The 21,244-nt window shown below is 28.6% G+C and overlaps 3 protein-coding genes across 17 annotated transcripts; all 3 read left to right on the top strand.

Annotated features, from left to right (window-relative positions):
- The first annotated feature begins 1,239 nt into the window (after positions 1-1,239).
- Positions 1,240-7,705, top strand: LOC114192643 (serine/arginine-rich splicing factor SR30-like). Of its 14 annotated transcripts, none has more exons than XR_014983899.1 (16): positions 1,250-1,346; positions 1,451-1,600; positions 1,941-2,071; positions 2,843-2,908; positions 3,002-3,076; positions 3,174-3,282; positions 3,426-3,472; positions 3,590-3,647; positions 4,300-4,349; positions 4,460-4,516; positions 4,598-4,746; positions 4,826-4,873; positions 6,308-6,530; positions 7,208-7,241; positions 7,338-7,403; positions 7,495-7,705. XR_014983899.1 is itself a non-coding variant. In XM_028082421.2 (15 exons), exons 3-14 carry the CDS (start codon positions 1,985-1,987, stop codon positions 7,386-7,388), a joined length of 831 nt encoding a protein of 276 aa, XP_027938222.2. In that variant the 5' UTR covers positions 1,250-1,346; positions 1,451-1,600; positions 1,941-1,984; the 3' UTR covers positions 7,389-7,403; positions 7,495-7,705. The 14 variants fall into 14 exon arrangements, 1 of the variants encoding a protein (XP_027938222.2); XR_014983898.1 differs by having other exon boundaries at positions 6,308-6,979; XR_003606133.2 differs by having other exon boundaries at positions 6,358-6,530; positions 7,338-7,705.
- Positions 7,706-11,206: 3,501 nt separating this feature from the next.
- On the top strand, positions 11,207-14,278 carry LOC114192799 (Hypoxia-responsive family protein). The gene is made up of 3 exons (XM_028082618.2): positions 11,207-11,609; positions 11,763-11,853; positions 13,824-14,278. The coding sequence occupies exons 1-3, from the start codon at positions 11,540-11,542 to the stop codon at positions 13,912-13,914; spliced, it is 252 nt and encodes an 83-aa protein (XP_027938419.1). The 5' UTR covers positions 11,207-11,539; the 3' UTR covers positions 13,915-14,278.
- A 3,560-nt stretch (positions 14,279-17,838) lies between these two features.
- On the top strand, positions 17,839-18,835 carry LOC114190256 (large ribosomal subunit protein eL22z-like). Of its 2 annotated transcripts, none has more exons than XM_028079067.2 (3): positions 17,839-17,989; positions 18,084-18,338; positions 18,518-18,835. In XM_028079067.2, the coding sequence occupies exons 2-3, from the start codon at positions 18,109-18,111 to the stop codon at positions 18,660-18,662; spliced, it is 375 nt and encodes a 124-aa protein (XP_027934868.1). In that variant the 5' UTR covers positions 17,839-17,989; positions 18,084-18,108; the 3' UTR covers positions 18,663-18,835. The 2 variants fall into 2 exon arrangements, with proteins under 2 accessions (XP_027934868.1, XP_027934869.1); XM_028079068.2 differs by having other exon boundaries at positions 17,911-17,989; positions 18,064-18,338.
- The last annotated feature ends 2,409 nt before the right edge of the window (positions 18,836-21,244 follow it).

Genomic DNA, 21,244 nt, shown 5'->3' with positions numbered 1-21,244 from the left:
AAATATTATATATATATATATATATATATATATATATATATATATATATATATATATATATATATATATATATATATATATATATATATATATATATATATATATAATCATAGCAGAGTATACACTCTGTTGAAAAAAAAAGTTTCATCTAGTGATCCTCACTTACACTTAAAAGAAAAATAAAATAAAATTGGAGATGATTTTAGTACTTTTGACTAATTCGTATGTGACGAAAAAAGAGAAATAAGAAATAAGTCACTTTATACGTTTGATGAATAAAAGTTTACGTAGAAAGTATACATTTGTTACAATGTAATACAATTATTTTATATTGAAAAAAAATTTAAAATATATTTTACATTCATAATTAATTTCAGAGCAATTATAACTGATAATATATTACATTGCCTTCATAATCGATTATGAACTTTTTTTGTTATTTAACTATAAATAATTTAAAAAATAATATTAATACTGATCATCAATAAATAAAGTTATGTAACTTTTCATTATTATTTTACCTAATTCAAAAAATAACACTTTTTACTCTAATTTTTTTCCCTTTTTAGACTCTTTGCATCACTTCCTCTAAACAAAACATTAATGGGTTACAATTTTATATCATTAAGTAATGCGCCAAATAATTTCTTACAACATTCTACTAATAAAGGATTAATAAATAATGACATGAGGAAGTTAAAGAAGGAACCTATATTAAAAAAAATTAAAAATGATTTTTTTATTGTCAATTTTTAATATGTTTTTTTCTCAATCAAGCAGTTTGGCTCACATTGAAAATAAACAAATGAACCCAAATTAATTATTATATTTAGATATAATGTGACATGTTTAAAGTTAAAACTAATAAACATAGAAAGTGTATAAGTAGAAGATTATTTTACGTTTTACCGTCCGTACCTACAATATATATATATATATATATATATATATATATATATTAAAATATGATAACATTCTAATTGTAAATTTTTATAACTGAAAATATTTATGAAAAATATTTACAATATACTTTTCCTATTTGACGAATATAAAGAAAAAATCTAAGACTGATATTTATTGAAAAATATACTTTTAATATTGGTGATGCATTGTTGGTCATATATTTTCCATCAATATTTTAAATTGTGTATTTAATATTTAAATTAAAATAAAAGATTTGACCAATGAGAAACATGAACAAGACATATGTAAAGGTCGTTAAGACCGTGCACGTGTCATCGGCAAATGACTAAATTTGCGATGCCTTATATTTGTTTCTGAACACTTAAAAGTGAAGAATTTTCACTTCCTTCTTAGCTTCTTCTGTGTCTTCTCATCTCAGTGGGGTATGTCTTGTCTCTAACAAGATCTTTCATTGTTGTTGCAAGTTCTTTCGTTGTTCTTGCAACATTTTTTCACTCACATGCTTGTTTTTCCTCTGGATTTTCAGTTTTTCTCATGATTTCTGATGGAAAGTTAGGGTTCGTGTCTTCGAATGTTTTTCCATTTATTTTCAGTAACATACTAGACACACTTTAGTTTTAATTTCATCTTGATCGATTGTCGCTGGGGGTGGCTTATTCGCCAAGTGATTCTGTAGGTATGACTCGACTACCAGTGTTTGTGTATGAGAGAGAGAGAGAGAGAGATTAATTGGATACTTGTTTTTATTGCTTTTGTTTCATTGAGTTGTCGAGTAAAACAGAAAGTACTGAAGGAAACATAATCCTTAAGCCCTATGTGCTTTTCCTATAACTGATGTGTTAATAATTACACTTAGTTTGATTTCAATGAACTTGCATGGCAGTTCAGGCATATTTGTGGTTATGAAATTATGTGATTGTTCCAGTCAGTTTTTCTAAACATTGCTTCATCCATTGTGCATTATATTTTAGCTGAAGTAATTAAGATGTTTACATTTCATGTATGTAAATTTTCAGGAATTTGTTGAGTTTGTAATTCAAACTGTTATCTGGGTTAAAATATGAGCGGACGGTCAAGTCGCACAATTTATGTTGGCAATCTTCCTGGTGACATTCGCTTGAGAGAAGTTGAGGATCTTTTTTATAAGGTATGTTTCTTGATGAAATTGAGTTACATTTCTGAAAATAATTGTGTTATTAGTTTTATTCTCATGTTTGAATACACAGTTACACACGAGAAGAAAACAAGTAGATCTTCAAAAATGGGAATTCGGAATGTGGATTTTCTGGTATCTGCAGTACCAAATCAACTTATCTATGGCAACTAGAAAATCTGTTTAGAGTTGCAAATAAATACAAACCTATATAATTACAAATAACAAATATGTACTCTTTAAATAAATAAAAAAATCTAAACTCTAGGTTACCATAATTCTTATTATTTGAGAAAATTACAATGGCACCACTTGAGTTTTTCTTAAATGATACTTATACTTCTAGTTTCTTTCACCATTACAGTGGTCTTCCTTATCAGGAGGGTGTAGTTGTAATGTTTTTAAAACTTACGGGGGTTCTGGTGTAATTAAAAGGTTGACATCTAATGTTCTTAAACAAACGGAATGTTTATGGAGAATTTTGTAGAAATTGGGGTGTTAATATAATTTGATAAAACCTCTTGGGGGGTAAGTGTAATTTATACTTATTCTTTTGTTAGCATTTGGGCATGTTATGGTTTGATTAGCAGTATAATTGTTAGCAGTATAATCCATACTGTTCTGTCAATTATCGTGCACTATTTTACCTATTCATATACTTTCTTAGTAATGCCACTCCCACAATATTCCTTTCGAAATCTAGTTGTAGGCAAAGAGATCCAAAATTATATTTCACTAATTTCTTTCTTCACTGTCTAATTGCAGTATGGTCCTATTGTTGACATTGATTTGAAGATCCCTCCAAGACCACCGGGCTATGCTTTTGTAGAGGTCTGTATATATTGTTTTAGGTGGCAAAGGAGTATTGATCTCATGTTTATTCAGATCCCTCATTATGTTTATGGATCGAATATTTAAATGCAGTTTGAGGATGCTCGTGATGCTGAAGATGCAATTCAATATCGAGATGGTTACAATTTTGATGGTTTTCGGTTGCGAGTTAGTACGCTCTCCTTTTATTCACTAGTGTATTTTTCTCTGGGGGACACACTATCTAATGTTCTTATGATCTTCTGGTCACTCTTTGTTTCTGTAGGTTGAACTTGCACATGGTGGACGGGGACATTCATCATCAGTAGACCGCTATAGTAACTACAGTGGTAGCAGTGGTAGTCGTGGAGTTTCTTGGCGTTCTGACTATCGTGGTATGTATTGTTTTCTGATATAATGATGGGTTTTGTTAAGCTTGATATCTGTGTGGAGTAGTCTGTTCTAACCTTTCATTTTTACTTTCTATTTGCTCATGAAAATAGGATGTTTTTGCTTGACGTTTTTTTTCTGTTTGTAGTTCTGGTCACTGGATTACCTCCATCTGCTTCGTGGCAAGACCTGAAAGTATGATTTGGTTCATATTTTTTGCATGCTGCTTATTGATGACTTTTTACATTGAACTCATTGTATTAGTTTTAAATTAATGAACCATATTTGCTTACTTTGAGTTTTGATGATTAGGATCACATGCGTAAAGCTGGTGATGTGTGTTTTTCGCAAGTCTTCCGTGAGCGTGGAGGTAAGTAGATTAAGGTCTAGTTTGGAATGTTTGTTCTATTGCAAAATGAGTAATACTGTGGGGGTGCTTGAGCGCATAGGCTATTGTGCTGTCAGGGGGAACTTTTCTTTCTTCATATTTCTCAATGTCTTGTTAAATCTATAAGCAAGAGTTGGGATACTTTACTTTCTAAAGTACGGGGACGGTTTCTTCACTATTATTATGATGTAGGGTCATTAAGAGCCAAGGTTTATATCACAAGGCTTTAATATTAGGTTCACCAGGAAGTTGATGCGATTGGTTGTACACATGGCACTCCAATATAACGATAAGAACCAATCATTTGAGACAAAGCACATGTTTAGTTTCAATTAAATATCACAGTTTGCATCTGTGTGTTCTCTATCCATCATTTTAATGGTCAGATTTTTTTTAATCACAAAAGAATATAATCCAAACATTTACCAAAATGTTTATCTTGGTTGTTATTGATTAACTTTTCTAGTAATGTTAAATGGTGAAATTGATGTAGATGCATGGCTTTCAGGAAATGATGACAGGTGTCATTTTGCTACAGCGTCCTACAATTTCATGCATTCATAGGATTCTTTAACTATTTTGTATTAAAAGATTCACACCATAATTTCTAAACTTTGGTATAATTTGTATGCAGGCATGACTGGGATAGTTGATTATGCCAATTATGATGATATGAAATATGCTGTAAGTATTTTAAAACCTATCATCTAATGGCTATCACATTGCGTTTTACCCACCTTGCCATCTTTTTAAATAGTACATTTGTACTTCTTTAACTTTGTATTGCCTTACAGATCAGGAAACTTGATGACTCAGAATTCCGCAATGCCTTTTCTCGAGCTTACATACGAGTGGGTGGATTCTATATTTGACTACATTCAACTTTCAATTTTGTAATTGTTTTTCTTAATGTATTTCTCTGATTGGTCTAGGTGAGAGAATATGATCGAGCTTATTCTAGAAGTCGTAGTCTTGATTCAGGGAGGAGCTATTCTAGAAGTGTCAGCCGTAGCCCATATGTCTCCCGAAGTCGAAGCTGCAGCCGGAGCCGAAGTCATAGCTATAGTGACAAGAGTGGAAGGTTCAGTTTGGTTGCATTGAATGACTTGGTATATATTTTTGGTAGCTTCATGTAATTGACTTAGTGTTACTTTTTGCAGTTTGTCTCCAAAAGCAAAACACCCTCATCGTTCAATATCTCTTTCAAGGTCAGTTTCTACTGCGTCTGATATTTTGTGCTCTGTGATTTAAATTTTAAAATTTTAAAGCGTAGTTTTTGTGCTTCTACATAATAAGTAAAACTAGAATTTAGTCAACATCATTAGGCAAAGAGTATCACTCAATTACTGTAAATGTTTTCACTTGGAGTATGTTTCTATCGGCTTTCCCACTAGGTAGTATCATGGGGTTCATTTAAAAGAACAACACATTTTGCATATACGGTGGATAAGAAATAAACTTGATAATTTTGGGTAATATTCATTTGGACAAAACCTTTTGTCTTTCCTGTCTATGATTTGTGGTGAACTTGATGATTCCCATGAGACATTCAAATAGTTGGAGAGGGAGAGGGGACAATATCATGTATTCTCTGGTTGTCATGCATGCACCAGCAGGAATAAAAAATAACTACTTATCCTCAGTGCCAGAAGACTCTTTGGTTTGTGATGCACCTCCAGCAGGAATAATATAATTTATTTGGTTGAATTTTTGTGATATTTATTTATACTTTTCACTCGTTTTTATACTCCTTTATCTATTAGTTTTGGTTGAGAAATGAGAGCTTGGTTTGCTGATTCATAATTCTGTGTTATTGTAGACCCATGGTTCATTACATCTTTGTTCATGTAAAAAAAAAATCAACTTGTGTCAACTTTTGTCCTTGTCAAAATTGTTTACCTGTTTTTGTTGTATATATGTCTCTGCTTGAATTCATCCTTTTCTCTATCTTTTAGTTTATTCTTAAACTATCTTTCAGCCACTGAGTGCTCCTTCTCCCTGTTCTCGAACAAATAGAGATGAAAACTTAATTTGTTAAATATACATGATTATAGTTTATTCATATGGGCTAAAACAAATAGTATGTGTGATGATTTACTACCCACCTTGGGGACTCGATTGATGTAGAAGTTATTGATATTAGCTGGAAAATATGATGACAATTAGATTATATCATATTTAGTTATTTTCATTTTTTTTTCTTTAAGCTCCAATCATGTTATAAGGTTTTTTGTAATTTTTCTTTTCCTTCCACGTCTTAGTATAGGTGAATGGTGACAGTTCTCTGTCATTCAGTACGATATTTACCTTTTAAGTTTTTTTACCACGTTATTTCTTGATGGAAATGAAAATTCATTGTGGATGGAACATCTGTTGTTACAAGTATTCAATGACATCTCTTTATTTCACTTTTAACTAACAATGACATTAAATTAAATTTTCATTTCAGTTTTTGGGATGGATTGCACTGACATGTTTTCTTTTCTAGGATATTATGATATTCCTTTTCGTGTCTCAAATTTTTTGAGCTTCACTCTTTTTAAAAGTTGTAGGGGACATTTTATTTCCTTATATATTTCCCCATAACTTGTCTGAAAGTGAGTTTTTTGTTGTATTCATTCCACTTTTTTCATCTCATAAAGCCTACTGTTGTACCATAGACTTATCAGCATAACTCGTCGTATGTGGAAAGGTGGAAAGGTGGAGGGGGCAATGTTGAAGTCGATTGTGAGCTTGGCCACTAAACATACAAATGTTCATTAGGGTTGACTTTTGCATTTTAGATGTGGCCTAATGCGTCGACCTGGGAACTGCATGTTAGGATCTTGATGGCATGTGGTGCTATCGCCAACCTTGTTTTTTGAGGTAATGCTGTTTTGTTGATGAGCACCTGTAGTACACCTGAATGTTGTAACTAATGACAATGATATTGATTAAAAGCACGATCTCTCAAATTTCATCTTAAAATCAATTGATATTAAGCGAAGTTATCCAATAAATATATAGTCGCATTTCAATAATTGAGACAGACAATGTGAGAGAGTTTTCAACATCTCCCCTCCACGCATGATTGTCGAATAGTTATTGACTCTAATACCTTAAAATCAAATGGTATTAGGTGAAGTTGTCTAATCAATGTGTATAAGCTGCACTCCAAAAACTGAGGTAGAGATAGGAGACTTTCCAACACGGTTTACAATTGTAGAATGGATGAGTTGCATTCTAAAGGTTGGATCATGATGAACTAATTGCCATTGGTACAAATCATTGCAAATCAGCAGTGTTACGATTCAGAAAACAACGTACCTTGTGTGGTGAGTTCTGGTTGATCTATTCCTTCTCTTTAGGAATTCTTCTTGTACTATATTGTGATGGATATATCTTCTCTATATTTGGTTGAAGATATCTTGCGATGCTGGCAATAGAATTCTTAACCCATATGAGACTAAAGATGTGTGATACTGGGTTCAGTAGCAAGAGGATTTGTGGTGGATTAATTTCTTCATTTTGGTTAACTTTGATGTTCATTAAATTTTTTGCAGATCCCAGTCAAGATCTGGATCTCCAAATTCATCGGTAAATGTTATCTGACTTTAATTGGAGGATAGTTGTGTTGATTTATTCCTTGTACTTTGTATAATCTTCTACTTTGATATCATTTGTGCATTGTAGCCTCGAACTCAGAGTCGCAGCCCTAGACGAAGTCCAAACAACTCATCATAATCTCATTTTTCTCGAGTAAAGTTGGCACAGTAGTTGATTAGAAATTTCCAATTTTTCTCTTTTTCTAAAGCTCCTTGATTTTCTAATGGCACCTCTCATTTTACAGGAGAAATCTGAATGCAGCTGAACTGTTGACTCTGGATACCACTACAAGGCATGTATTTTCTACAGATAATTAAACATAAGAACATCTAATATCCAATATAGTAATCTCTATTGATGCCTCTGGTTTTGCACTTGAATTTTAAATGTGATATTGAAACCAAATGACAAACCTTTTAGGCATTTAAATTTGAAGTGGATGATTTGAACTAAAACTCAATTGTATCTGCTTTATATCAATTGTGGTTGAGCTACATTCTAACTTGGCTAGGTCATTTAGTTTAACCCTGTGAATAGTATAGTGGAAAGATTGGGTAAATTTTATTTTGGATTCAAATGGATTTATTTAAAATGGTATTAACTTATTTTGATTTTTTTAAAATTTGATCTAATCTGGTCTATTTAATAAAAATTCAAATCAATATAATTTTCTAAGATGGATATCTAATTCATTAATAAAAATAATATTTTGATGATGTTATATGAGATTTTAAAAATTGCATCCTTAAAAAGATTTCAAAATATTATCATATATAACTAGATTTAAGAATTAAAATTATTAATTATTGTCGTTACCAATGGAAAGATAATCATTAGAAAACCAATGGATGAAAATTGCACCTTATATTTCTAATTAAGTTTCGTAAGAAGTGGATGAGTGGTTTGTTAGTAATTTTGTATGCATGTTAATAGGAGATTTTTACAGTAAAAATAAATAAAAACTGTGTAGTATGCATATTAATTTTGATTATAAATGGTATAATAGTGACATGTAAAACTAATGGCTTGATAATTGTAATATTGGAAATCTAAAACATGTATTTAGTTTTTTTTTTTTTTTTTGGGTCTTACAAAAACATTAAATTATGTTGTACTGTTTTAAAGTATGAATTTATGAATATTTTACATTAACTTCTACAATTTTGGTCTCCTAAATTCAAATGCCTATTATCAGTTTTTAAAAGTATAATTATATTTTTGTTTTTTTCAAGAGTATAGTTTATTGTACTGTTAATTTTGGTTATTGAAATTTTAAACTCTTTTATTTCGGTTTATACATTTAAAACAGATCATTTTAGTCTTACAGTTTCAATAGATCAATTTGTTAACATTAAAAAAATGTACTACTTTAATTTTGTGAACAACTAATCCTCTAATTGTTGTGATGACAAAATAAAATACACAACTATTTATGTGACATTTATTACATTATTTTTAAAAGTCAAATAATTTAAACTAAGATATTGAACATTTTAATATTAAAAATTACTAAATGTGTTAAAAATAAAGTAAAATCATGAAATAGCATATTCTAGAAATAAATTAACTAATCAGACTGTTTCATTAAAAATTCGTTGACAAGTATAAAACCAAAATAAAATTGTCCGCTTTTCAAATGTGTTTATTAAAATCATAAAATGAAAATTGTGAAAAGTTAAATTGCTCATCTTTTCAAATATGTAGTTCAATATTGAGTTACCAAATATTGAGAAAAATAGTTAACCTCCTCAAAATTCACCCTTTTGATAAATGAATACTTTACAGCTTTTATTTTTATTTTATTTGATACTCAAATTTTATTCCATTTATGAATAGACACTTATAATTAATTATTTTTCTCTGATTTCTGAATTTTATTTCATTTTAAATAGACACCAGTAATTTTTAATTTAATTTTAATTAATTCTTAAAATTTATCAAATTAAAATATAAAAAACAATCAAATGGTCTATTTGCTAAATAATTTTAATGTAGTAAGTTTTTTAATTGTTTAGGTAAATACTATAGCTTTTCTTTTTTAAATCAAGTGTTTTGATTTAATTAGTCGATTACAGGATAATTTAATAAGTTTTTTTTATCCTGAAGTTAGCAATAAATTTTAAGAGTGAGATTTAAAACATTCATGTCCTTAATTGGTAAAATTATCTTATATTCAAAGTCAACATTTTATTGGAAAATAGAGAAATTAATGTTCTTTAAATAAATACATTTATAATATTGTAATTAGTTCAAATCTTCTTCTTTTTTAAATGATTAACTTATTAATTATATACTTTTTATTAAATTTCATAATAATTAATTAATGATTTGTGTCTAAAATAACTTCTAGTTAGTTTATAGTGTAAAAATATTTATATTGGAATTATATGAAATTAAAATATATAATGTATTATACAAATAAACACACTAATACGTGAATAAAATTAGATTAAATATTTCCTTAATTAAAATTATACTCTGATTTTGTGAACTAAAATTAAAAGTATACTTCTTTCTTTTGATACAAAATGACTGTGGATGAATATTATGAGTTGATTCAATGGAGTTTAGCATTCTAGAATTTAAAACAATTTTATAGCAAAACATTTTCTAAACTATAATGAATTCATTAGTAAAAAATATTAAAAGAAAAATAAAGTGACATATTTGAAATTGAGAAGAACCAAACCATAACTTATTCCAACCCTTTTGTGAAAATCTGAAAAATTGCTAATACGTTTTAACCTGTATACCAAACTTGTTTACCAACAGTGCTCTCAGATTCAATTTAGTCACTATTAAATATAATTATATTTTGTTGAAGCTCATGAAGTTAGGATTTTTGAAAATATGAGACATTTTGTATGAAGAGTTTATTATTTGTAATATTTTTATTTTGATTTCTTAAATAATTAAATATATTTTTATTTTCATTGAAACCCTAATTAATAACTAAATATATTTTATCTTAATATAAAAAGTATTTATAAAACTGATTTTTTTTTAAATTTGATTTAAAAAATATCAAGTAAAGATTTGCAACATATCAACTAAAAATGAATATCAATTAAAAATGAGATCACATTATATAGTATATAAATAAAAAAATTATCCTGTAAACTAATTTATTTTATGAGGTTAAATTATTCAAATTTCATTTTTTTAAAATAATATAAGAATAATTAAAAATTGTAAATGTAAATTTATTGCATACAAACTTATTTTTATCAATTTAATTGAAAATAATAAACTACATACCTTTATCATAAACTCATGAAAATAGAATGAGTTCATTCTCTTTCTCTAGTAACATTATATGTTGAAATTATCATAATTTGTCATTTATCACATAAAAAAATAACATTTGTTATTTATCCCGTAAAAAAAATAATTAACATTATTGAATCGGAAGAATTACATAATGTATTTCTTAAATAAGAGAAGATAACATAATCAAAATTAGAAATAGAGACAAAACATAATTGATCTTATAAAAAGTAACCGATTTAAAATGTTTTGAAAAGATTACTAAGTTATAATATATATGTTAAAATGTTAAAATATCTCATAACAATCAATCGATTTTAATATAGTAATTATATATATTTTGTAAATATCTCAATACTACATTATTCTTTACTTCTTAGTTTTCAAAACATGTGTTATTTTTTATTCTATTCCGTGTAAATATCTTGTTTAAACTTCAATTCTCAAAATGTGTCATTTTTTATTATTTTAGTTTCAACAAATAAAGAAAATTTACTTAAATCCTTATATATTCATTAATGTTTTTATTCTAATCATCGATAATGTCATCACTTTTTTATGATGTTAATAACACTGAATAAAGAATTTTGTTGATGTTTCACTAAATGATGTCATTATCATTATACTTGAGCTTATAAAAGTTTAATTTGTGATGTACTAGGCATTAGTTTTGTGGTTCGGTTCTTCGAAGTTTGAACCAGAAAGGTTGGTATCGCGAATACAGTGGGCGAAGACAATACTAGATTGCACCACAGACACACGAGCGTCAGAAAGTACTTTCAACGCGCTTTTCTGGCCGTTCGAATTCGCAGTCTCACGTTTGAAAATTACGAGTTTTAGTTTATATTCGCTTCTTATTTCTTTTTCTTTTTTTTTTAATTTTTTTTTCTCTCACCAAATTTTGAGTATCCTATATAAGGTAGAACCTTTGGGCGTATCCTTTCATTCCTATCGTTCCGTTCTGAAATTTCATTCCCCTGACCTTTCGTACCCTTTCATCCCTCTTTCTCTCTCACGCGACAATGTCGGAAGCTAAGAGTCAAGTCGAATCCTTGAGGAAATGGGTCGTCGAGCACAAGCTTCGAGCTGTTGGTAAATTTTTCAATTCCCCTATTTGTTCGTTCCGTTAGATTCTTTTGTTGCACATCGCTATGCCATTTTTTTTTCCTGTTTATTGTGACATCGATGGATATTTTGGTTTAATGATTTCGATCTTTGTGGTTTGGCGGATTGTGTTCGGATCAGGGTGTCTGTGGCTCAGCGGTATCACGGGGTCAATTGCGTACAACTGGTCTCGACCCAACATGAAACCCAGTGTGAAGATCATTCACGCAAGGTTGGTTACAATTATGTTCGTGTTTTATTGACTTGTTGATTGTATATGATTAACTGGATGCGTCATGCAAAGGAAACTGTGCAATCCGTTTGATGCCGAGGAAAAGTGTTTGTGATTTTGATGTGGTTCTGTGTTTATACTGTAAGCCATTAGTTTGTCTGGTGTCAACTGAATGATACGATTGCTTTGATTTTTTGCTACTGTGGTTTGTTTCATCGAGGCCTTTTGTTGACACTTATATTCTGTTTCCACCATTTTCAACTGGTGTGTAAATTGGGGCCTTAAGAATGGAATTGAATGTATTTTTTACAAAGGACGGTGTGTCATTCAATTCCTTCTCATCTATCCTAATATAGCCTAGGAATTGAATCAAATTCAACTCCTTTATCATTTGTGATTAAATTTAGCTTCAAAACTAGTATTTATGTAACACTATTTTGGCTGATAATGTATGCTTGAAGTTTGCGTTTATCGATTTTTTTCATATCGCTGCCTTTTTTCTTTTTCCATTTTGATATGATGCCAATTTCATTTCTCCAAGAAGTTAATCATGTCAATCAGCTTTAAGATCGACATACAGGCCATTTTATTTCAGTCTTTAGGATGACTATACGAAGCATTAACTACTATTTTACTATATATATTGGAGCACTTGGATGCTCCAACCCTTATAAAAAAAGATATTTACATTGTTCCAGCCTTAGGTTTCTATAAGAGCATGATTGAAACCTCTCCATTTGACATAAAAAATCCTTCTTCTGTACCTATCTAGTTTATTCTTGACACATACATGATACATAGATGAAAACAAAGATGGGAATACAAAATATTGAATTAAATCATTGATGTGCAGCATCGGCCTTCAAGGTGTTGTAATATGTAACAACGATACATTGGAGTTTTTGTCTTGAGCAATATGTAGTGTTTATTGACTACTTTTTCCAATGGATCTGCATCTTTTCTCGTAGTACATGTGGTATAAACATATGCTTTTCCATTTGCAATTACTCTACTGTCTCTAAGGTGAAATCAAGTTTGTTTTCATCTTTTTCTCCCTTGTTCGTTGTCTCATCAATTATGTGATGGCATACAGTTCAGCATAAAAGCCTTCAACCAAGAGTAAGAATTACAATTGCAAAATTTGAGTTCGAGAGGTCTCAGGCCGTGAAGAGGATGATGTATAATAAAATTTCTTGGCTTTAAGATTTGTGTGAATTATTGATGAATATATGAGCTGCACTAGGAAATTATTGGAAAAATGACATCTCGTAGAGAATTGATTGGGGTTTATACTAGGAAAGTCTACAACAAAAGTTATTTATCTTTTACTGGAGTTGATGAAAATGTCAACAATTTTAAATATCAAGAAATGTCTTGGACGTGTGACTAAGTATTTTCCTACAAAGATATGTTAACACCAGGTTTCGGTTTTGAGTCTTTAATTAGTTTAATTTGGTCCTATTGGGTCGGTTTCAATCTCGTCCCACTCTTTAAATTTTTTAATAATGTCCTTCCTTTTTAAAGAAACTTATCAATATCCATTTTGTGAAGGTTTTTATTCCTGTGAAAAGGGTAAAGGGAGACTGAGATGAGAAGTATATTACATGAAATTGTTAAGAGGAAGATGTGGAATAATATCCTCGACAATTTAGTTTTATTTAAATCCAGTGGCACTGTGCAATCCATTTAACTCATTTTACATGGTTATATGATTATTGCTTGTTATTGTTTGAGTTGTCATCGTTCAATTTGAGGGACCTGGGACCTGAAAAGATGAACAGGCGATAGTTCTATCTATGTGATTGATGTATTGGGTTCAGTTCTTGCTTATTAGTGTTGTTGCAAATTTTACTGTACAATTTTAGTCGGTTTGAATTTTTTCTTATTTAAAGTTTGAACCTGCATTGCGACATCTTGCATAATTTCTAGCTTATGCTTGTTTCTAATGTTTGTGTGCTGTCTAATCTCAGGTTGCACGCACAGGCACTTACACTGGGAGCATTAGTCGGTGCTGCGCTGGTAGAATATTATGATGTTAAGAAAGGAACAAAGACTTTCTAAAGAACTTGGGGAGATATTAACGCAACCAGAGTAACCTCAGACTCCTAGTACTAGTACTACTCATATCTTAATCATTATTGCAAAATTTGCAATTGGACTTATACTTCATTCTTTCTCAAAATAACATACTACTTTAAATTAAAATGTTAAACATGCTTGCGGCAGAGTGAATGTATTTTCTTCCTTGTAGAATGGATTGCTTATAGTGCTAGTTGCTTCACACATTTGTTAGCAATTTTTGTCAGTTCACAGTAATCCTATATTTATAGGATTAGAGCACTTGGCTGCAGAAAGAAAGATGGAACATATTAGTGTTGTAAACTTCGACATTCGGCAAAATTATTTTTAGTATTATTATTATTAAGCTATGATATTATTTTTTATTTTATTTTATCATTATTACCTTATTAACACTGGTTCAACTACTTATTCAAGATTAGATAAGAGACATGGGATAAATTTGCCCGTATTGTTTGAATTTTTCCTTTAATGTGGAATATCCCAATGGATTAGACATGAGTATAATAGTATTCAATATTTGAGTTTATGATTATATATATATATATATATATATATATATATATATATATATATATATATATATTGGTTTAATTATTATTTTATTTTGGTTTCTGTTTTTGTTTGTTAAATTGATTTTCTTGTTTGTTTAAATTTTAATTTGATCCTGATTTTTAAAAGTTAATAAGTTAATATAATTTAGTCTTTTTAGTTAAATTTCTAAAACCGGATTTAGAATTTTTCAAAATTAAAGTTCTTAACAAAGATGAATTACTTTATTTGAGTAATTAACACAATTATAATATTAATTTTGATAAAACATCAATTTAGTGAGAAGGACAAAATTATTTCAATTTTTTAAAAATTGAGATTAAATTAAAACTAAAAATTTTGGACAAAAACAAGAAAAAAAAAGTAATTAAATATATATATATATATATATATATATATATATATATATTAATTGTTTATTTGACAAATTTATGTTATTATTTAACATTTTATTTTGAGAATCATGCAATTATAATAAGAAAGTATGTTATTTTGACATTCAATTTTTCACATGATTTGTTTTAATATGTATGATCTTTGTATTTTATAAGAAAATATAATTAATATGTTAATGGACACAATATTAGTATATATTACTATACTATATTGAAAGTGTTTCTCTTCTATCATGAATATTTTATATTTTAAGGGTATATGTACTTATATTTTGTCTCCTCCTATCATACTTAAACATAATATTTGACCCCGGAATGATTTATGCATAAATATTTATATTTATATAATTTAATAAAGATTTCAATTTTTCATAAATTTAATTATTTTAATTGAGTTTCTATTTGTAATGAATATTTTTAAAAATTATACCTTTTCTACTATTTTACTATTTAGGTACTGATATTTTGTCTAACCATCTTATTTGTTCTTTTTTTTTTTCGTAATGCTTCCATTAAAAAAAAAACATGTTAGATAATGAGTTGTTATAAATTTTAATAAGAAAACAATTTTTATTTTATGTTAATTATAATATTATTTCAAATAAATGGCAAGACTTTACATTTTTAAATATATAATAAGTAGAAGGAGATGACATAATTACATCACCCGACTAATAACAAAATGAATAAATTTTAATTAAAAGTATAAAGATTTTAAGTAAGAACTAAAATACAATATTATTTTACCGTATTTATAATGTTTAACTACCATATTATTTTATGTATGTATCTTTTACTACAAAGCAAGCTATTTTATTTTTCTTTTATACATGAAAAAAACTATAAACTATGATTGATTTTAAATTACCTCGAGGCAACAAATACTTACATATTTTTCAAATAAGTTAGTAAGTTAGCAGGTGTTTCAACTTAATTTTAAAAGTTATGACTTCACTCTCATGATTTTGTTGAGAAAAGTTTCAAATTAACTCATTCACAAAGTTTTTTCGATAATATTAGTCATATGAATTTTGTAATCCGAAATGAATTGTATAGTATGGAAATGGAAATATATTACAAATCAGATCATTTAAAAGGAAATTTGAGATTAAACAATAAAAGATAATATTTTCTTTTATGAAATTTGATCGCTCAGAAAATAAAAAATATGAATATATTACGAATATGTAATTATATTAATTAATTAGGTTATTAATCTCTTCAAATAGATTAAGTCTAAAAATACTATGACTCTGCAAACATAGTAATTTATTAGGATATTAATCTAATTAATTAGATTAAGTCCGGAAGATGAACAACATTAATACTGCAAGACTAATGAATTCATCGGATAGATAACCTAATCAATTAATTCTCTCAAACAACTATCTTGCATACAAGTTAAACCTCTGGATCAGTTTTCAGGTAACGTTTTTTATATCAAAGATCAGAGAAAGATAAACTAGAGAGTCCTCGAAGAGTTCATCACTTTTCTTCAATATTTTTCAAGTTTTCATCAAGACTCAAAGAAGATTGAATTGGTTCTAAGGTTTCTTTGCTTGGCATAGGATTGTGATGTAAAGTTCAACATAGTTTATAAATAGATTCGTTTCAAATCTTTCTTTCATTATATTTTTGTAAGTTCGTCACTGTGATTGTGATAGGTATAGATAATTGTATGTAGCATTATCTTGGTTGAATTTTTTGAAGGGTTTTTCAAGGTTGTGTGTATCTAGAGTGTAAAAATTTCATAGGAGGAGTTTTTATTCTTAACTCTTGATGTTTTAATGAAATTTTTAGCTGTGATCACTAGAGACTGAAGATAGATTCGTTTAAATCAAACCAGTATAAAATTTAGTGTGTCTTGTGCTTTTCTTTCATCATCTTTTAATGTCTTATCAATTCTAAAGGTCCAAGACTATGTATTATTGTTATATACACCATTGATCGAAGATATTTTAAAAATAATTTTTAAAGTGTAAGAAAAAACCTAACATTTTTGAAAAACAAATTCACACCTTTCATGATTGTAAAATATCGTCTCTTCAATTCTAAAAATATTTTCCTTTCTTTATTTGTATTTTTTTTGTTGTAATTTTGTATGAAAAAAATAATATTATAGACGTGTGTGTGTGTGTATATATATATATATATATATATATATATATATATATATATATATAAGGTTAAATATGTTTTTGCTCCCTTAATTTTTAGTGAAATTTGGAATTAGTCCGTCTTCAAAACTTTTGACAAATTTAGTTCTTCATCTTTAAAAATTGGTGAATTTAGTCCTTTTAACCAAATTTTTTTAAGTTTATATGACATTTCAACCGTATTTCTTGATAGTATTTGAATTGTTTACACCGTTTGACACATTTTTGCTTCAATGTTAACTCAAATATTATCATAAATTGTGTTTCAAATGTTAAATAAACTTAACAAAATTTGGTAAGAAGGACTAATCTACACATTTCTAAAGATGAAAGACTAAATTGGTATAATGTTTCGAGGTGGGATTAATTTCAAAATTTACTGAAACTTGAGGGACAAAAACATTTTTATATATATATATATATATATATATATTTAAAATATTATATATAAAAATAAAAATAAAAATATTTTTTAAAATAACAAATATTAAGATTAAAGTATAGTATTTAATATGAATTTATTTGTACTATATAACATTAATTTATATACTTTCTTTGAAGTACGGGATTTTATATATTTTTAAATAGTAAATACAACATGTTTTCTAATTATTTTAAAATTTGTGATAGTTTATATTCTAAATTTTTAATTGTTTATTTACATGAATTTAAAATTAAATTTGTATCATACTTTAAATTTAGTGTGATCCATTTAAGATAAGAATTACATCAATATTTAATTAAAATATAAATTATTTATAAATTTTAATTATGTGAATAAAATATCTAACACTAAAGAAAATTACCATGCTCAGGCCTATATGACATATCCCCGGATTTTACCTAATCTAATATATAAAACTAAAGTCCAATCCAAACCCTAATTATCTATCACACCTCAACGCCGCCCACCTCTTCACAACACTGTGTTGTGGTATTCCGGTGTAACTTCAGGTAATCCCCTCCCTTTCTTTCTCCGTGCAATTCAATTTCGTATCAGAAAGAATTGATTTTGTTTGAGCAATTAGTTTTGCGTTTTTGAATTCAGAGTTTCACAACAGAAAGTGAAAAGAATGAGTCGAGGAGGTGTAACTGCTGCAAAGGGCAAGAAGAAGGGGGTGACATTCACCATTGACTGTGCAAAGCCAGTGGAGGACAAGATCATGGACATTGCGTCTCTCGAGAAGTTCCTTCAAGAGAGGATTAAGGTTGCTGGCAAGGCCGGTGCTCTCGGTGACACAGTCGCCGTCGCACGCGAGAAGACCAAAATCATTGTTACTTCCGACAGCAACTTCTCTAAACGGTAACTTTTTTTTCTTTTTACTCTCTTATATATCCTCGAATTAGGGTTTGGACTCAACTGTAATATTGGACGCGTACATTACTTGTGAGATTTCCCTAATCTATATTCCACTTCAGGACTCAGTGTTTTGGAGAGGATATATGTATATTGTGTGTTTTTAACATTTCAACTGATTCCAGGTACCTCAAGTACTTGACTAAGAAGTATTTGAAGAAGCACAATGTGCGTGACTGGCTCAGAGTGATTGCTTCTAACAAAGATAGAAGCGTTTATGAATTGAGGTACTTCAATATCGCTGAGAATGAAGGAGAGGAAGAAGATTAGTCATGTCGGTTTATTCATTTGAGAACCTTTTTACCCTTCTTCTGAATGGTTGATTATCTTTTGGCTTGAGCTCTGTTTACATTAGTTGCAATTTAACAGTTTTGTTTATTTGAGAGTTGTGATTCGGAATAGAGTTCACATATTATATTTTTATTAAACTGATATTGAGATCATCTCAAAGCCCATCCCTAGTATCTTATTATTTGTTCTTATGTCTTGCAATTGAAAAATGTTTCATCAGAGCATCGGTTACTTGCTTCTGGAAAAGCAATATAGAATTTGGTTTGCTTATTGACTTAAATTTGGCATTGTACTTGTTCGGAATAGAAATAGATAGGGGAAAGGGATGAAAAAAATCCCTTTTGTTCAAAGGAGACAAACTCCCATATCAGATGTTTTCAATAACTCCCTCACAATCTTCAACCAATTGAGCTAAACCTTCTTGATTGGATTAAAAGTAATGATATATAAAACTAGTATATGGGGTCTAGGTTTAATTATTGCTCTTGTTGCTTTCCTTCCATCTTTCTTGCTAAACAAATCTTCAACTGTGAAAGTCAATCATACCAATCTGAAGATTTGTTTACATTAAAATTCTTCTGATGTGGAGAAAGGAAAATCCATTCCTTCGAACAGGATATCACAAATTTCATAGCCTGGAGTGCATTTGTATAAAGAATATACTGCTTGAATTGATAATTTGACTGTATACTGTAGCCCTTTCAGGTTATATTATATTAAAACCATTATGACCCATGATTTTGCTTAGCTTTATAAATGTTCTGCCCTATATCTGTTTAAATTCGGACGTAGAAGTAATCATTTTGAGCTTAAGTTATGGTATCTAATTGAAGTTTATTATAGGTTGATAGAGAGTTACTTGGTTGTTAGCATATTATGAGATATAATTTATAATATTCACCAAGCATTGGTATGTTTTGTATTGTGTTTTACAATTAATTTTGTTTAATCTTTGCACTGCCGAAACTTGGGTTCTATATCTAAATTTCCTTTTTTATCATACTTTTCTGTGTTCTCATGTATGTGAAATGCCTGAAGTGAAGATTTCTTCTATGCTTCCTCATTTACTTTTCTTTTCAAATCTTGCTTCAACATGTTTCAAATCTTTGTATGTGAACACTTGTGCCTGGGGCATGGAGTTTGTCAGAGTTTTGGATTTGTGACTACAATGAGTGCTGTTGGCAATTCACTCTTGATTTTTTTCGTCTTACATTCTGTTATCGCTAAATTTAATTGGAAAATACTAAACCCTTAAATAAAAGGTTCTAGTAGATTAGGTGTATATTGTGAACATTTATCTATTTATTTTTAAGATGTGTATGAACATGTTATACTTTAAATATATTTTAGGTAAGATTTGCTTCTTCTCAAATGTTTTACAATTATTGAATGATTCAATTTTTAAATTGACTTATATGTGTTCCATACTCCGTCGTTTAATTGTCTAACAGAATAATGTAATTGTGTTGATGGTGGTTATTTAATATTTGAACAATTAAAAGAACAGTTATAATTAATACAATGATTCTAAAGTATTTAACATGATTTAAACGCGGTATGAATATGCCTAAACAATAAATAGAACAATCATTACTAATAACCTTAAAAGACTAAACCTCCCAATCTTTATTATTACGGTTGCTCACAGGCGTGGACTTGTCCTTGTTCTTCTTTTGGAAAAGGGTTAGTCTTCATGGTTTGTCTGCTGTGAAACCATAATATTTTTTACGTTTTTCATCACAATCTACAGCCTCTCTGTCTTCTTTGTTATCTCTACTCTCACTCTCAGCAGTGTGAGGTTTATTGGAACCATTTGTAGAGTTTATGGATATAATTGAAGTGAACTGAAGAGGAGGATGAAGTGGTGGAATTCTCGTTGATGAAGGATGGGATCCGAAGGGTTCATGTTCACATAATATAAAAGACAATAATAACGGCTATTTAAAAAAAAAAAACTGAGATGGAGTTGAAATTTTTAATAATTGTGAAACAAAAATGTAAGATAAATCTTATTTGTTAAATTATATTTTAGATCATGTAATAAAATGAGAGCCGCTAAAGTTGTTTGATTGAAAGAAATAGAAGAAAAATGAAGTGGGGATATATAAAAGTAATTAAACTAAAATAAGATTTGCTTTTACGATGGGCATCAAAGATCCGCATATATATATATATAAATATCTGTTATTCGTATAAAATTAAAATTAAAATTTAATTTATATTTTATTAACTTAAATTTAAGATATAATTACTGTTTTGGTGTCTTAACTTTTTCGTTAAGTTTAATTTGGTATTCAAATTTTTAGTTTATTCAATTTAAGTTGGAGTAACACCGACACATGTCAAGTTATGGAATTTTTTAATTTTTTTTAAAAAAAATTACTTTCTTTTTCAAAAAGTTTAAAAATTGCTATGTGTCCCAATTTACAATTTACAATCATCATGACATGTGGTAATGGTAATAGTTGTTTTCAATTTAGTATCCCAATTTAAATTTTTGGTTCAATTTAATACTCAATTTTTTAAAATGATCCAATTTTGTCTTCTCCAATTTGAGACCA

The sequence above is a fragment of the Vigna unguiculata genome, chromosome 7, assembly GCF_037176805.1.
Source record: "Vigna unguiculata cultivar grain cowpea cultivar isolate G323 ecotype 2 chromosome 7, ASM3717680v1, whole genome shotgun sequence".
NCBI lineage: Eukaryota > Viridiplantae > Streptophyta > Magnoliopsida > Fabales > Fabaceae > Vigna > Vigna unguiculata.
Note: the sequence above shows the minus strand (reverse complement) of the source record. Positions and strands in the feature narration are given on the sequence as shown.

Bases quoted from the DNA above. Each gene is read 5' to 3' on its own strand.
- LOC114190256 (XM_028079067.2), top strand. From the start codon at position 18,109: ATGAGTCGAGGAGGTGTAACTGCTGCAAAGGGCAAGAAGAAGGGGGTG. The intron at 18,339-18,517 runs GTAACTTTTTTT...AACTGATTCCAG, and splicing joins GACAGCAACTTCTCTAAACG to GTACCTCAAGTACTTGACTA.
- LOC114192799 (XM_028082618.2), top strand. From the start codon at position 11,540: ATGTCGGAAGCTAAGAGTCAAGTCGAATCCTTGAGGAAATGGGTCGTC. The intron at 11,610-11,762 runs GTAAATTTTTCA...TGTTCGGATCAG, and splicing joins GCACAAGCTTCGAGCTGTTG to GGTGTCTGTGGCTCAGCGGT. The intron at 11,854-13,823 runs GTTGGTTACAAT...GTCTAATCTCAG, and splicing joins GTGAAGATCATTCACGCAAG to GTTGCACGCACAGGCACTTA.
- LOC114192643 (XM_028082421.2), top strand. From the start codon at position 1,985: ATGAGCGGACGGTCAAGTCGCACAATTTATGTTGGCAATCTTCCTGGT. The intron at 3,077-3,173 runs GTTAGTACGCTC...TTGTTTCTGTAG, and splicing joins TTGATGGTTTTCGGTTGCGA to GTTGAACTTGCACATGGTGG. The intron at 7,242-7,337 runs GTAAATGTTATC...TGTGCATTGTAG, and splicing joins CTGGATCTCCAAATTCATCG to CCTCGAACTCAGAGTCGCAG.